Genomic DNA, 18,353 nt, shown 5'->3' with positions numbered 1-18,353 from the left:
ATTGTGCACCTGAAGCCTATATATAATTTTATTAACCAATGTCACCCAAATAAATTTAATAAAAATAAAAAAACCACAAACATGAAAAGATATCCTACATAGTAGAAGTTATTCACCATTGATACAGCCAATAAGGGGTCAAGATCCAAAATTTATAAGGAACTTATAACACTTAACACCAAAAAGACAATCTGATTTAAAATTGGGCAGAAGGCCCAAATAGACATTTCTCCCAAGAGGCCATACAGGTGGCCAATAGGCCTATGAAAAGATAACATCACTAATCATCAAGGAAGTGCACATTAATTCCACAATCAGATACGACCTTGCTCTTGTAAAAATGGCTATCATGAATAAATCCACGAACTACAAGTGTTGGTGAGGATGTGGATAAAAGGGAACTTTCCTGCATTTTTCACACAGCCACTATAAAAAACAGTATGGAAAGTCCTCAAAAATTTAATAATGGAATTGCCTTATGACCTAGTGATTCCTCTTGTGGGGATTTATTCAAAGAAACCCAAAACTCTAATATGGTAGAATATATGCACATTGCAGAGATATTTACAATTTACAATAGCCAAGATATGGACGCAACCCAAGTGCCCATCAAGAGGTGAGTGGATAAAGAAGACGTGGTAGCTATATAGATTGGAATATTATTTGGTCATAGAAAGGAATGAAATTTTACCATTTGTGACAGCATGGATGGATGTATGGGTATTATGCTAAGTGAAATAAATCCCTCAGAAAAGAGAAATACCCTTTGATTTCACTTATATGTGGAATTTAAAAGACAAAATAAACAAGGAAACAAAACATAAACAGACTCATAGGTATAGAGAACAAACTTATCCTTGCCTGAGGGGAGGGGGATTGGGGGACTGGGTGAAAAAGGTAAAGAGATTAAGAAGTACAAATTAATAGTTACAAAACAGTCACGGGGTTATAAAGTACAACATAGGGAATATAGTCAATAATATTGTGATAACTATGTATGGTACCAGGTGGGTACTGGAAATAGTGGGTGGTACACTTTGTAAAGTATATAATTGTCTAACCACTAGGCTGTGCACCTTGCAGTAGACTGTTCTGTGTGGGGTGGGCCCAGCGCCCACTGGGAGATGCATAGGACCCATGCCCACAGGTAGGTTCTCTCATGGGGAATGGGGCCTGAAATTTACCTAGGCCCCTATGAGTCTTGCTTCTTGCTAAAACTCTCTCACCCTGAATTGAGGACATTTACTGCAAAGCAACTTCCTAAAAACCAGGGTAAACCTTCCAAGGATGAGTGTAACAGTCCCACTATTTTTGCCTTTTCATATGCAAATATCCCTCTTCTGTGATGTGATTAGCAGCATTGGCTCCTTTGTTTTCTATAAAAGTTAACCACTTAAAGTGAGCCTGTGCATAGTTAATGAGGACCTTCTTGTAATGTTGCCAGTAAGATAATAAAAGCTCATTGGAGCAAGGGCTGAGGCTTTTGCTCCCCTTGGGAGAAAAGCCTGCCATCCCTTTTCCTCCACCAGATTCTGTAATCTGTGTGAATGTCTCATTTCACCCATAATGACATGGGTCCCACGACTGGTGGTTTGCATCACATCTGAAACTAATATAAAGTAATATTGAATGTAAACTGTGACTTGAACAATAAAATTTAAAAAACGTGTTAAAATCCCAATTCACCTTGATTTTTATAAAACTCTAAGGACGTCTGTTAAAATGATACTCAAGTTGGCCATGTGATATTGGTCTTCTGTGCTTGCATCTGTTTCTTTGGGATGTGTGTCACTGTGTATGTTTGTATATCTTTTCTCTGGCTGTTTTTGGGTGCACATTTTTTCTTTTTAATTTTATATTTTATTTTGATTATTCTCTTATATGTCATTAAATTGTATTAATTCTTTGTAACATCCTGATTGTTTTAAAAAGTTTTAAATAATTTTTGTTTCCTTTATCTGTGGGGTTGTGCATGTCTTTCTTATTTGTTTCCTAAGTCTGTGATTATTTCTGACTGAATATAATTTCGAGTACTTTTTCTCCTTTTTCTGTCTACTTGCCCAGAAAATTTCTTGTAAATGTTTTATTCTTCATGTTTCACTACTTTGGAAGACAAATACAACTGTAGGGTTTTATTGTCCCACTCTCCCAAATATCATTCTGTTACCGAACAACAAGGGGGCCAAAGGGGGGGCCAAAGGAGCCCAGGCAATATACTATTACCCGAAAGGAACCCCCCCAGGTTTGTTATGTCCACTGCCAGAGGAAAGAGGTCTCTCAATGCCAGAGATTCGTGAAAAGGAAAGGAAATGTTTATTTAATGCTGTACAAACTTAAAGTAGTGAACTAATGTCTTCATCAAAATCCCAAAGTCCCTTAAAACATCCACAAACACACACAGTCCTTCCTTCCCCCTTTGCCAAGTCTGGGATACCCTATCTCAGGAAAAGAAATAGAAGCCTGTGGCTCAAGCAGCCCCAAGTTCTTCCCAGTAATCTGTCTTGGCTGGTAGGCCTCCCTCGGTTCCCGGCACCATCAGCTGTGTCGCTGGGATCTCTGCTAAAGCTGTGTGGTGGTTCCCCCTTCTAAAGCTGCGGGGGCCTCCACTCTGGCAAAGCCTTGAGTTTCTCTCTCCATTGCCCCAGCCCCATGGTCCTCTCTGCACAATGACTACGGGAGTCTCCACTCTACCAAAGCCGCATGGTTCTCCCTTTCACAGGGCTGTAGGAGTCCTCACTTAGCTAGAGCCATGTGGTCCTCTCTCCCAGTGCTGCGGAGTCTCTCTCATATTCTTCCAGCTTCACTGGGCTGCCATCATGAGTCTGGGCAGGCGTGGCCCCATGTCATGGAGCCAATCTTCTGCAAGCTCCCATGCAGGCGCAGTAACTCAGGGGACCTACTTCCCAGTTACATCTTGGTGGGGAAGTTACTTCCATTTCCCTGGCTCAGAGCAGGGCTATAGCTATTTAACATATCTATGCAACCAGGTGAAGGTTATAGATATGTTAAATGACCATGCCAGAGGTTAGCTGCAAAGCTGTTGCTATGCAAAACACCTCTCAATGGCCCTTCTCTGTTTGTCCATTCCCCCAACCCACACCTGTAGGGGTTGGTGGGGGTTAGGACATCCTAATATTTCCTGAAGAGCCTGAGTTCTGGACCCCATTCCAAATCCCTATTTGGGGTCCCCCCTCTTGGCTGCACCCTGTTACAATTCTACCCAGGATTAAATGAATTTAAAGAGATGGAGGTTTTAAAATCAGATATCAAACAGAAAGCCCTCTGGGTACTGAAAACAGGAAATGATTTATTACAGGAAATTTTATCTTACAAAATCCTCATCATGAAGTTTAAAAAACCACAGGAAACCACTGCTAAAGTTCACAATGCTGCAATACCAAGCCTAGCAATTTTCAGAGTAAGTGCAAAGACCCTTCCAAAATGAAATCTATGAATAAAGAACCTATTTTGGTGGGGTTTAGCCCAGGTTGCTTTTGAAGGGATTGTGGGAAATGTAGTCCTCGGTCTCCCAGTCCTACTCTCTTAGGAAGATCAGAAAGGAGGCAGAAGAGTTGAAGAATTGAAGAGGTTATTCAACTCAGTTGCTTATTCAGTGCAAAGCAAAGCTAGCTCTCTGCTCAACTTCAGCAGAACACTTAGTGATCACACCACAAGTGACTCTAGCTGATAGGGGGCTTAAGGCTTAGAAAGTTTTAGCTTAAGGTAAACAGCCATAAATCTAGCAAGTAATGCATATGTTAAGCTCTTTGTTTTGGAAACTACAGATAAGGCCCACCTAGTGCCTGAGAAAAAGCGGCTGACCTCCTGGGTTGCTGACGAGATTACCACTTGGAGACATCCATATCCAGAAGAAGCAGGCACCTACCCTCCTACTTGGAGACAGCTAATTGCCAGGATATGCAGCTGGGAACTTCAAGGACTCTGTCTCACTGACTTCTTTTTTGTCTTCCCCAACCCCCCTTATAAAAGATCTGGCCAGGAAAGGAAGGGGAAAATAGTTTGTTAGGGTATGAACCCACCATCTTCTCGGATTGCCGGCCATCTGAATAAAGTGCCTATAAAAGATTCAATTGCTGTTATTGCTTATTGGATTTGGTAGTGACAGGTAGCCCGAACGCCGGTGTCTTTTCCAGTTACATAGCTAGTTTTGTTTCTGTTTTGATCAGGGATTCTTTTTTTTTTTTTTTTAATATATTTTATTGATTATGCTATTACAGTTGTCCTATTTCCCCCCTTCTCTCCCCTCCACCCTGTACCCCCCTCCCACCCACATTTCCCCCTTTAGTTCATGTCCATGTGTCATACTTATGAGTTCTTTAGTTTCTACATTTCCCGTACTATTCTTGCCCTCCCCCTATCTATTTTCAACCTACATTCTATGCTACTTATTCTCTATACCTTTTCCCCCTCTCTCCTCCTCCCACACCCCTGCTGCTAACCCTCCATGTGCCCTCCATTTCTGTGGTTCTGTTCCTGTTCTAATTGTTTACTTAGTTTCTTTTGGTTTTGCTTTAGGTGTGGTTGTTAATATTTGTGAGTTTGCTGTCCTTTTACTATACATGTTTTTTCTTTATCTTCTTTTCTTAGATAAGTCCCTTTAGCATTTCATAAAATAAGGGCTTGGTGATGATGAACTCCTTTAACTTGACCTTATCTGAGAAGCACTTTTTCTGCCCTTCCATTCTAAATGAAAGCTTTGCTGGATAGAGCAATCTGGGTTGTAGGTCCTTGTCTTTCATGACTTGGAATATTTCTTTCCAGCCCCTTCTTGCCTGTAAGGTCTCTTTGGAGAAATCAGCTGACAGTCTGATGGGAACTCCTTTGTAGGTGACTGTCCCCTTACGTCTTGCTGCTTCTAGGATTCTCTCCTTTGTTTTTACCTTGGCTAATGTAATTATGATGTGCCTTGGTGTGTTTCTTCTTGGGTCCAACTTCTTTGGGGCTCTCTGAGCTTCTTGGATTTCTTGGAAGACTGTTCCCTTTGCCAGATTGGGGAAGTTCTCCTTTATTATTTGTTCAAATATGTGCTCAATCTGTTGCTTTTCCCCTTCTGATTCTGGTACCCCTATAATTCGGATATTGGAACGTTTAAAGGTGTCTTGGATGCTCTTAATCTTTTCCTCAATTTTTTGAAATCTTATTTCATCATGCTTTCCTGCTTGGTTGATTCTATCTTCCTTCTGGTCCACTATATTGTTTTGAGACTCATATTCCTTCCTTTCACTATTGGCTCTCCTCCGCGTGTCTTCCTGCATCTGTTTTATGGTAATCTGCATTCTTTCATCTAAATTTCGTCCAAAATCAACCAGTTCCGTGAGCTTTCTGATCACCAGTGTTTTGAACTGCGCATCTGATAGATTGGCTAGTTCTTGGTCGCTCAAAAGGATGAGTCCTGGGGGACTGATCTGCTCTGTTGAAAACATAGTTTTTTGTTTTTTGTTTTTTCCCCGTCTCTCCTTTTTTTTTTTTTCCGGTCTGGTTGCTCTTGTTACGGTGGGGGGCCTGATCAGGGATTCTTCAGGCTGCTAGGTTAGGAAGGCTTAAATAGCCCATATATTATACCGGGATCCCATCTGTTTAGAAATTAATTCTACATATGGAAGCCATCCTCTCTCTTATCTTTCTAAAAGCACACTACAATCATGAAAACTTTCCATCCATGACCCCTAGCTTATTTGACTTATTTGATATATAAGTTATATATTGTGTGTAGGCCAGGGACATTCTTGCCTTCATTTCCTTCCCAGGAAACCATTGCTCTTGAAAGATGCTCCCTGGCTACTGATATGCCTGAAGAATTAATTAATTAGCTGTTGTTCAAATATAGTTGTTTCCTTTTTCACCACACCAGTGCCCCCATCCATCCCTGCCTCCCACCCTTGAACCTACCCTCTTTGGCTGCTGGAATTATGCCCTAAGAATCCTGAAACACCAATTCAAAAGAACCTATGCACTCCAATGCTCATAGTAGCACAATCTATAACAGCCAAGTGTTGGAAGCAACCTAAATGCCCTCCAGTAAGTAAGTGGATGAAAAAACTGTGGTACATTTACACAATGGAATAGTACACAGCAGAAAGAAAAAAGGAGCTCTTATCCTTTGCAACAGCATGGATAGATTTGGAGAGCATTATATTAAGTGAAATAAGCCAGGTGGTGAAACACAATTTTTTAAAAAAATTTGCACTGTTAACCAATCCCTATGACCTAACAGTTTTCTTCATGGATGGTGGGTGGTTACTTCCCTTATATTTGTATAAGCAATTTGTCATGGTTAATTTCTGAACTCAAAATCAGTTATCTCTTATGCTAATGATGCCATGGGAAAAATCTTCCACAAACCCTTCAATTGCCACTCCTTAATAAAATAATGCTAAATATCAAATTAAAAAATGGTTCCATTGAACTATTAGTATCTTTCCATATAATCTTCATATAACACTTTTCTGTCAATAGCCCTTCACATTTTCCCCCTTTAACTTTATATTAATAATTTGGATCATTAAATTAATCTTATGTTTCAAACATTGCTTTTTAATTTGTTTTTTATTGATTTTGTTAGGGTGACAATGATTAACACAATTATATGGGTCTTTGGTGTACAATTCTATAATACATCATCTGTATATTGCATGTTCACCATCCTGAGTCAAACCCTGGTTTTAAATGGAGAGGTAAATATTCACATTGTTTTTAAAGTATCTCACTCCTGATTATGAAAATGGCATTTCTTCCTCTAATATTTATGTGTACAGAAGACACAAACAGGCCTTATATGAAAAATAATAAAAGTGTTGAACAAAGTTCTTCATGAGCAGGAAAGGGCTTTTCTGGACGAAAAAGATGTGCAGGAGTCACTGAGTATCTTTCAGCCCCACACACTTGCCATAAGCAATCAAGGTCTTTCTGTGGAAAGAATTCAAAGTAACACACAGCAGATACTGTTCTTCTCGTGATTATTAGTGACAATAAGGAAAATATCAACAATCATTTTGCATTTCAGTTTCTAAACATGGATTTTTATCTCAATCATTCGTTTTAAAATTAGGTTGAGAAACTTTCAGTTTCTGAGGGTGTGCTCAACATGAAGCCCATAAATGCACATGAGGACGTTGGTTCCTGTTTTCATCCCCTGCAACCAGAAAGTAACCACGACTCTCATCAGATCATTTCCTTTTCATTTGTTTAATTGCTCTTATTTGTCTTTAATGTTCCATAAACAGTTCCCCAATTATTCCAGCCCATAGTCATGCTTGTCTTTTCTATCTGGGATTTTATTTCTTCAGTTGGATGAGAAACTCGCACAGGGCAGTGGTTAGGCAACACGTTTCCTGTGCAGTCCTGCACTGGGCACACTTTTTGTCCTAGGCTGTGCCTTGGTATCAGTGATTTCTCCCTTGTTTTAGGTGAGAAATGGGGAGCTTGTGGGCCCTGGGGGGAAACACTTTCTCACAGCAGAGAGAGATTAGGTATGAAAGCCTCTGGAGATGGCATGCAACAAGTCTTGGGAGCTGGCAAAGGCCGTGAATACACATTAGCATCTTGCCATTGGGTCCTCATTGGTCACCTTAGAGAAGGCTGAGTTCAGACTAGGAACTAGGATCATTGTGTGCACTGGGGAGTGGTGGTGGGACAGAGTATTCCCTGTGGCAGTGGGCTGGGTGTCCCTGGGGAATCTGACTTCAAGCATTAGACAACTTCTGCTGTGAGGTGCTCCTTGGAAACATGTCAGATGGGTTTGTGTGGTAGGTTAGGAATGCAGAGATGTTGCTTCAAAGAGAATTCCATTTGTGAACAAGCCTGTGTTCTGGTACTGAATATGCTACCACCTGATCCCTTGGCTGTTTCCCCAGGGTTTCCAAAGCTCCTGCTGAGGATCAAGAGAGCACATTCTGGTGATAGTAGGAGCAATCCCAGTGCCTGGTATTGTTTAGTTCAGAAGACAGCATCACTTTCATTTCAGAAAATAAACCATTCCCTCCCCTGACACATGAAAGTGGGACACACAGTCAATGGGATACATATGTTCCTGACATTAAAAAACACACCAACACAAAGAATTCTGGACCTTCTAGGGAATGATCTGGGCTTTCTCTTCAGGAACAGTTGACCTTTCTTTATCCTTCAACTTAGGTGTCTTTTTCTCTAAATAAAGTTGGCTTTAAAGCTGAGGAGTCTGAGGAAACAGGCTGTTTCCTTTGTATGCAGGTGTGATTCCAGTGCAGGAACACTTATTCCGAGTATTTGAATATGAGTCTTTGCTCTTCCTGGTCAAGTTCAAATATGCTAGTAATTAAGGTCATTGAGGCTTTTGATGAAGTTATCTGATTTTACTCAGTGTGTCCTGTATGGTATATGTAGGAAGAGGCTTGGTTAATCCCGCACTGAGACATTAATCACTTCCACTATTTCTGAAACTGTGACTTTATCATCCTGATCACTTAGGAGGTGATAGAGCTTGAACAGAGAATTCTTTTATCCCTATTTTCACCTTCATGTGTGAGTTTGAGTCAGACACCTGTTTGCTCCTAAATGTGGGCTTCTGGCTATACATTCTACTTGCAATGACCACCTTTTTCATTGCCTTCTCATTCAACCCCTTCTTTAGTGAGGTTGATAAACGCATAGAGAATTATAAGCCTTGCCCTGGCTGGTGTGGGTCAGTGGGTTGAGTGCAGGACTGTGGACCAAAGGGTCACCAGTTTGATTCCCAGTCAGGGTACATGCTTGTGTTGTGGGCCAGGCACCCAGTAGGGGGCACATGAGAGGCAACCACACATTGATATTTCTCTCTCTCTCTTTCTCCCTTCCTGTCTCTCTAACAATAAATAAGTAAAATCTTTAAGAAAACTCAAATCCCTGTCACTGTAATTCATCTTTTTTATCCATAGCAGGTGCCCAGTGTGGACTCTCTGAACCACTCTCCTCCCGGATTCTTACCTTTCCAGGACTTTAGAGTGAACTCCTTTTCCTTTCTCTCTAGTAGTGGTTTTGAACTTTCTAAGCTTTTGTCCATTTTCCTTGAACAACACTTTAAGGAGATGAATCTATCTCCTATGTTATAGAGAAATGGATGAAGTGTCCTCAAAGTGTTACTGTATGTACAAACAATGGAATAACTAAGTCTTAGGACCTTGAGAAGTCTGGCTTAAGAACTATGTGAATGATATAAATAAGCCCTAAAGATGTAACTTTAAAAGAAACATATCCATTATTAATATTTACATGAATCCGTTGTCAAGTATATGTTTTTTCATTTGCATAATGGTGATAATAATATTTATCTTTTAACATATGGGGAAGAATAAATGAGATAATGAATAGAAGCCTTACCATAAAGCCTGGTACATATTAAACTCTAATAAATTATAGCTGAACAAGATTCATTAAATACATGAAAAAGAACAGAGCTTCTTGGCGTTTTGGGTTAGTTGACTGGAGACAACACTTTAGGACAGACTTGAGTCTTCTGGGTATTTTCTAAACTCATGTTCTCAAGAAGTGACCTTAGAAATGAATTGCCTTCCTGGTGAAAATACAAACATTTGAACTCTGAAGTTTACATCACTTTATGGATTTTTCCACTATATTTCATTATGCATAATGTTTTACAAAGTGACTTGTTTTATAAGCATGCATTCATTGCACAGTGTAGATGGCATATCTGTTCATTTATAACTGTGTCCACAACATTTAAAAAAATAAGCATTCTTTTCTTCCTGTGCAGTGAATAATTAGTGGGTAATGCTAGAGAAGTACACAAGTGATTGTATTCTTTGAGACATTTTCACCAAATTCTTTCATCTGTGTTTTACCTTCACATTCACAGACCAAAACTGCACAGTTCTTTCCATTTCACTTATGGTACTTTTCACCCGCAGGCATGAGCTGAGTCTTTGCTGTCTCCTGACAAATGTTGAATTTGTGGGTTTGAAATTGTTACATCAAACAGAAAAGCATTGTTTAAAGTAATTAATAGCTACTGACTTATATACAAGCACTCATTGTGTCATATTTGGCACCAGGGTCTAGTAAATAATTATTTAGTAAATAATTATCTAGTAAATAATTATTAAAAAATTCCAAAGTGTATTTTATAATTGCAATGGGAGAACGATACCATGGAAACTGAAGTGTGTCTAGTGCTGGTGGGGAGAGGAGTGAGGAGGCAGGATAGTGAAAGGGAGAGTTCAAAACCTTTGAGAACAGAATTTTGTGGGTTGAACAGAGGGAGCGATAACAAAGCCAAGTTTAAGTTGGATAAATGTGGGCTTTTTAATCACACAATTTGGAACCTGAAATCTGTTTATGTGGTTTGGTCCTGGTAAAACTGTTTGACCTCAGTGTCTGGATTTACAAGCAGAATTTTCATGTTCTAAGTAGCAAATGAGCAGACCATGCCTATAACAATAACTATAGCTTACTGAGTGTATCATATACCAAGTGTTATGCTTGACATTCAGACACATTCTGGAAGATATTTTATAGTATATAAAACACAAGAAGTTTATGTTCTGTCCTTTCTAATTTCCTCTTTATACTTCATAATAGGATAATATCTAAAATAAGAATCCAATGCAAAAAAATACATTGACTATAACAAGATAAATTTATTATGTGAGAATCTGTGTTTCTATTTAAATCATTAAAAAAAAGTGATGTTTTTTAACCAGATGCCAAATAGTAGAGTGGGAAGAGCAAAGGTTTTGGAGCCAGAATCCTAGCTCTGCTTCTGAAAAGCTGCAGTGCAGTTCTAAGCATTCCTACTACCAACCCTGTCCCACCTTGAACCCAGCATGCCTACTGTTACAGGGTGCAGCCAAGAGGGGGGACCCCAAATGGGCATTTGAAATGTGGTCCAGAACCTAAGGTGTCCAGGAGATTTTAAGATGTCTCCATCCCCCCCCTCCCCCAGGGTGCGGGTTGGGGGAAGGGACAAATGGAGCAGGGCCATTGAGAGCTGTTTAGCATAGCAACAGCCTTGCAGCTAAGCTCTGGCGTGGTCATTTAACATATCTATAGCCTTTGGCTGGTCGCTTAGATGTATTAAATACCTGTGGCCATGCCCTGAGCCAGGGGAATGGAAGTAACTTCCCCACCAAGACGTAACTGGGAGGGGGGCAGGTCCCCCAAGTTACAGTGCCTGCGTGGGAGCTTGGAGATGATTGGCTCTATGACATGGGGCCATGCCTGCCCAGACTTATGATGGCAGCCCAGTAAAGCTGAAAGGATATGAGTTCTGGCACGTGAAGCCGAGTGTGGGAGGAGTCGGAAATGGGGCTGCAGAGGAAGATTGGCCTCGGGGATTTAAAACCCAGACTTGGCGGCCATTGAGAAGAGAGAACCATGTGGCTGTGGAGGTGCAGAGAGGATCATGGCCATTGGAGAGAGAGCCACACAGCTTTAGCAGAGTGAAGACTCCCACATCCCTGAGAGGGAGAACCATGCTGCTTTAGGAAGGAGAACCATGTGCAGCCCTGAGAGAGGGAGAACCACACGGCAGCCCTGGAGGAGAGAACCATGCAGTTTTGGCAGAGTGGAGACTCCCACAGCTTTAGAAGGGGGAACCACCACCTTGTTTTAGCAGAGATCCCGGCGACTCAGCTGAGGGTGCCGGGAACCCAGGGAGCTCTCCCAGTCGAGATGGAGTTCTAACTGGGAAGAACCAGAGGACTGCCTGAGCCATGGAATTCTATTTCCTTTCCTGAGATACGGTACTCTGGACTGGGCAAAGGGGGAAGGAAGGAAGGACTGTGTCTGTTTGTGGGTGTTTTAAGGGACTTTGGGATTTTGGTGAAGACATTAGGTCACTACTTTAAGTTTGTATAGCATTAAATAAACATTTCCTTTCCTTTTAACAAATCTCTGGCATTGAGAGACATCTTTCCTAGGGCGGTGGACATAATGGTCCCGGGGCCTTCTTTCAATAATAGTATATCGTCCCAGGCCCCCCTTGTTGTGTTCTGTAACACTACCGCTGGGATTTGTGTATGAAGGGGGTTTTCAGGGAGTCTGCTGGCAAAGCTTGTTAAGAGGTGCTCTGGGACATGTCAAGTAGACAAGCCTGGCTCGGCGTGAAAACTTTAGTATCTGAAGGGTGGATACTAAAGGGACAATTAGCAATATCTGGGTCTTAGGGAGGGGGAGGTCTATGAATAATAGTGGAAAGAACTATTTTCATGAAGAACCTTGTAAAGCATTGGTGATGCAATGTAATAACCCCTTTGTATTCCTCTAAGAGATTTATATGAAAAGGAGAGCAAGGCCATCCTCTCCCACTTCCCAGAGCAATGCATGGCTTTGGCAGCTGAGAGATCCCTGCCGTGGTGAGTGGTCCATGTAGCAGTACTCAGGAGGCAAAGCAGGGGAGACATTTAAAAAAGGTAATAGCATGCTATTAAACAATGAATGGGTTAATAATGAGATCAAGGAGGAAATAAAAAATTCTCTAGAAACAAATGAAAATGAATACACAATAGTTCAAAACCTATGGGACATAGCAAAGGCAGCCCTGAGAGGGAAGTCGATAGTGATAAAGGCCTACCTGAAAAAGATAAACATTTCAAATAAACAATCTAACTTTACAGCTACAAGAACTGGAGGAACAACAACAAACAAAGCCCAGAGAGAGTAGAAGGAAGGAAATAATCAAGATCAGAGCAGAATTAAATGACACAGAGACTAAAAGAGCAATCCAAAGGATCAATAAATCCAGGAGCTGATTTTTTGAAAAGATAAACAAAATCGATAAGTCTTTAAGGAGACTCATTAGCAAAAAAAGAGGGCCTGAATAAATAAAATCAGAAATGAAAGAGGAGATATTACAACTGATAACACTAAATAGAAAGTATTATAAGAAATTATTAAGAACAACTATATATCAAGAAATTTGAAAACCTAGATGAAATGGACAAACTTCTAGAAACATATAATCTTCCAAAATTGAATCAAGAAGAAGCAGAATGCTTAGGCAGACAGACAACAGCTGGCGAAATGAAGCAGTAATCAGAAAACTCACAGGACCCAAAAGCCCTGACCTGGACAACTTCACAGAAGGAATGAAAGACATTTTAGGAAAAGCTAACTCTTATCCTTCTCAGACTATTCCAAAAAACCCAAGAAGAGGGAAGACAACCAACTCTTTTTATAAAGCCAGCATCATCCTAATCCCAAAACCAGATAAGGACACAACAAAGAAAGAAAACTACAGGTCAATATCACTGATCAATACAGATACTAAAATCCTCAATGAAATATTGGCAAACTGCATCCAGCAGTACACTAAAAATCATGATCAAGTGGGATTCATCTCAGAGATGCAAGGATGGTACAACATTCACAAATCAATAAACATAATACATGTCATAAACAAAAGGAAAGACAAAAATCACATGATCACATCAATAGATGCAGAAAAAGCACTTGAGAAGATACAGAACCCACTAATGATAAAAACACTCAGCAAAGTGGGAGTAAGGGAGTATACTTCAGGGACACAATAAAGGCCATATATGAGAAAACTAAGCCAACATCATACTCAGTGGGGATAAACTAAAAGCTTTCTCACTAAAATCAGGAATAAGACAAGGATGTCCACTTTCACCAATTCTAATCAACATAGTATTGGAAGTGATAGCCACATTTACACTGTTGATTCCATGTAAATTGTTCTTTATCTCAGTTAGCATATCCTTCATTTCTGTTGGGGTCTTTTTTATGGTGTTGAAGTACCCAATGAGTTCCTTAAGCACCCTTATAAGCAGTGTTTTGAATACTGCATCTGATAGATTGTTTAATTCCATTGTGTTCAGTCTTTTTCTGGAGTTCTTTTCTGCTCTTCATTTGGCCCATATTTCTTTGTCTCCTCATTTTTTCAGTCTCCCCTTCCTGTGCTGGTTTCTATGTATTAGGTAGAGCTGCTTTGACTCAATGTCTTGGTAGTATGGCCTGATGTAGTAGGTGTCCTATACGGTCCAGTGTCACTTTGGTAGTGTCTTCAACCTAACATGAACTTACCATCTGATGCAGCCATTGCATTCTTGGACACTCATCCCAGAGAAATAAAAACGTATTTTCACAAACAACCTGTAAATGATTGTTCTTATCAGTTTTATTGGTAATAACAAAATATTGGAAATAGTCCAAATGTCTTCAGTAGGTCCGTGATTAAACAAGGTATGATACATCTGGACAATGGGATACTTTTCTCCAATAAAAAAGAATGAATTACTTATACATGCAACAACCAAATAGGTTTAAACAGTATTTTGCTTAGTGAAAAAAGTTGCAGGACATTACAGTAAAAACTTAACATGATTTTATTTATATAGCGTTAGAAAATGACAAAACTGTAGACATGGTGGTAGGTAGAGGACTGAGGTGAGGTGGGAGGTGAATGTGAATACAAAGAAGTAGCATACAGGAGTTCTTTCATGGTGATTGACTAGTTCTACATCTTGATTTTGGTCATGTTAGGCTTTTATACTATTTTGTATAATTTTTCAAGTTTAATTTTTACTACTTCCATGTAAGCATAAACTCATACTTTGTCCTTAATAATAGAGGAGATTGCTTGGTAGTAAAGTATAATACTAAACTTCTGTGTTGTTTATACCTATGGATGTACATAATCATTTTTTCACTTCTGTGCTTGTTTCTTCCACATTTACTACTTCCATAGTGATGAGTAGTTTTCCTATGTGATTTACACAATCTTTTCCATTTTTCAATGGATGTGAGCTTTTTATCTTAACTTTTGAACACCCACAAATAACTACCACTTCTGTAGTGATTCAGAAACCAAAATTAACTCTCCACTTAACAGGCTTAATTCTCTGTAGTCCCTTTGCTGTTCTTACTCTAGTCACATCCCATAATCTTCACAGCCTGTTGTGAAATACGCTAAGCATTTATCTCTGTATGATTCTTTTCTTGATGGATAGAGGGTGGAAGTGCAAGAATGTTACCCTGCAGATCTTCACTTTATTTCTTTTACTCTAATTTGGATTTGTAAATTGTATTCTTGGGTTTATATTTAAGTAGAAAAAATATGTTCCCCAACTGTTCCAGATCCATCTACCTGACTCTGGCCCAGAGCTGACACTGGGACTAGAGTGTTGATATGCACTAGATCAGAGGAGATAGTGACAGGACAGTTGTCCTCACACAATGGTTGGTGCAAAGTCTTTCTCTGAGACTCTCTTTAGAGCAAGAGGATCTTTAGCATCTCAAAGACATGGTTTCTCTTTGCTTTATGCTGCTATTCAGAGCCTGATTCTTAGTAAAAAGGCCTTACTTCTCTTTCAATCTTATTTCCTCTCAATGGGAGCTGAGTCTTCTTTAACTGAGAAATTTATTTAATATAGTTTAGTTGAGACAATTACTGAGGGATTAAAACTCAGATTGTGTCCAAGCAATTATTACCACTTAGAGAGATCCAGTTAAACTTTTCTAGCAGGATATACAAAAAGGTGAAAGTGATGTGCAAAAAAACTGGGATAATCAATTATCAAATTTGTCATAGTGCTCATTTGATGATTGAATGCAGCCAGAAATTCTAAAAGCTTATTGTTGGTTAGCTAGAGTGAATGTTGCTTCTGTTTGTCCCTCATGTTTGAATAATGTGGCACACAGAGACAGAATCAACCCTAGATTTACCATTTCTGGAAAAAGGAATTGTGATAACAAGAGTCAGATAACATTCATTCAAGACATGAACCTACTAAAAGTGGTAGTGATAACAAAGAAATATATTCTCTGAAATGCAAAATTCATTCAGAATATGTAAATATTCTCCAGTAGGACTTTATCTCATTAAGTATTTGATGATTACACTAACCCAGTTCCACTTATTGAACTGAAATGAGTAAAAAATGACAGCTTATTTAAAATGGGGACAGATGAAAGAGAAAAAGACAAAGAATGTAGTGTGAAAAAGGTCAATTGAGGAAGAAGAAACACAAGTAAAACACAGAGTTTCAACAGAACTCGATGGTTTAGGAAATGCTGAGCAGTTCAGTATTGCTTGTTCCTAAAACAACTGTAAGGAACAAGCTAATGATGCTAAAGAGAGGTCAAAATGTGGAGAGCTTCATGGGTTATGGGTTTTGAGTTTTCTAATGCAGTGTGCTGTTTCCCAGATTTCGATTTAAGGTAGCACATGGGAAGTTTTTGAAAAGTAAATGTACATATAGTTTGTGAACTTCAGAAAAATTTCTATTATTTCATAGATATTTTTGGTAATAATATATATTCTACTATTGAACAAAATATTTATCTCTTTAAGACAGTAAATGCAAAGAAGATCTTGGTTATATAGTTATAGAGTTAAAATGTAGGTATGGGAATATTCATTATTCTGGCATGCAAATAACTTGATTTTGGAAACTTGGTATAGTTGATTATAAAGCAATAGTGCTTTTTTTAAAACTTAATGTGAGTTTTTTTTAAAGATTTTATTTATTTATTTTTACAGAGGTGAGGGAGGGAGCAAGAGAGAGAGAGAGAGAGAAACATCACTGTGCTGTTGCCGGGGGCTGTGTCCTGCAACCCAGGCATGTGCCCTGACTGGGAATTGAACCTGTGATGCTTTGGTTCACAGCATGTGCTCAATCCACTGAGATACGCCAGTCAGGGCTGCAGTAGTGCTTTTTAGGCAAGAAAATTACATCTTTTTTAAATTTTTTTATTTTTTAATTTTTTTTATTTCAATCATTGTTCAAGTGAAAATTACATCTTTTTGGCTTGCCTGTCCTTCTACTCTCCTCTCTTTCTTTTGATGAAAGTCAAGAAATATATAACAATCATTTGGGATACAAAGAGTTGAAAGTAAATAGAGCCACTTAAAAAGCTCTTGTAATCGAGGAAGTTAGAATTGTTTGGTGTCTGCACAAATACAGTGAGAGAAGAGAGTGAAAAAGAAAGAGTTAAAAAAGGAGAGAAAATGATAGGTTTATGAACACAGAGTGTATCTTGTGAAAAGACAGTTTGTTGGAGGTGGTGTAGATTTAGGATGTTGGGATATAATTAGACAATAAAAAAGGCAGTTAGAGTAAAAGATATTGCTGTGTAGTAGTAGATGTTTGTCATTAATATTCTATAAAAATTTGAGCTAAATTAGAAGAATTTCCACCATTTCCCTTCTACCTAGCCACCTTTGCTTTGAACATCCCTTTTAGGTTTCAGAGAGAGGTGAAATGTTTTGAAATATTCAGTTATATGTTTCTGAGTTTATCTTCCTAAGAGTAAACACCCAATTCAGGGCCAGTTTTCTGAGTTTTATGCTGGTCAAGGAAGGTGTGACCCTCTCTGATCCTAAAGGAAGGTGAGAGCGTAGTCTGAGGAGAGGTGACAACACTGACTGCTCAACAAAATTTCACTTGAGGAAAGAAGAATGTTTGTAGACTGAATTTTCCATGATGAGATGGGTGAAAATACCTAAATACTTAAAAGAATAGCATTTGTCTATGAAGCTCAGAGTATTTATTATGAATAATTTCCTTTCATCATAGGTACAGGTAAAAGCTCTGCAGTAAGGAAGGAGACAGGGCTCTCATTTATTGAAAAACAATGTTACAGAGGATTCTTTGAAGAATTACTTGCTCCCAGAATGGTGCTACATGGTGCTAAGCTCAACATCATCATATCCAGGGTCTTCTTGTCTCAGGACCAAAGTGGACCCTTTCTCTTCCAGTGAAATGTTGACAGCTTCACTAGGAGACTGTAGAGAGATGCCTGAAACAATAAGGAAAATTCAGATTTCAGTGGTGACAAAAAGACAAGACAGAGTCCTCTGGAGGAAGGAGACTAGTACAAAGTGGCTACCAAATATCTGTGAGGGCCCAGAGCTTGTGTGAAAGGCTAGATAGAGCTCCTTTAGACTGATTCTGCTTCTCTGTGTAGTATTGTCTTGATCTCTACAGTTTGGAAGGAGGTGGATGAACAATGATAAGGAGAGGAAGAAAGACATGAATGCTCTCTTCTACACCAGTGACCTGATTTCTTAAGAAGTGGAAGCAGGAGATGACCTCTCAAGAGCACCTCAGATGACCTTGCCTCAACACTTCAATAACAGACCAAACCTGCCTAAAAGTTTCATGAGAACAGTCTGGGTCCTCTGTCAGGTGCTGAAAGGGAGCAGCTCAATCAGATCCCCCTGCTGCCCAGGGCCACATGCTCACATATAAACAGAAAGCCTAGTCCTAGGGAATGAAGGTTTTTGTCAATTGAAATGTTGAGAGAAAATTGTATCTTAGTTTCCTTTCAGGGCTGAGATGTTATGACTCTAATTTAAGCCACTGCATATTCTGAGTTAATAGTGGGCAATGCCAACT

The 18,353-nt window shown here is 39.3% G+C and overlaps 1 protein-coding gene across 1 annotated transcript in view; it reads right to left on the bottom strand.

Moving 5' to 3' along the window:
* LOC114513903 overlaps nt 1–18,353 on the bottom strand; it is a 364,074-nt gene that overhangs the window by 67,028 nt on the left and 278,693 nt on the right. Inside the window, 1 exon segment of the mRNA XM_036016964.1 lies at nt 17,640–17,754. Within this exon segment, the coding sequence (XP_035872857.1) occupies nt 17,640–17,754 (115 nt within the window).

Source organism: Phyllostomus discolor, chromosome 2 (assembly GCF_004126475.2).
Source record: "Phyllostomus discolor isolate MPI-MPIP mPhyDis1 chromosome 2, mPhyDis1.pri.v3, whole genome shotgun sequence".
NCBI lineage: Eukaryota > Metazoa > Chordata > Mammalia > Chiroptera > Phyllostomidae > Phyllostomus > Phyllostomus discolor.
The sequence above is the reverse complement of the archived record's forward strand: the minus strand, read 5'-3'. Positions and strand labels throughout refer to the sequence as shown.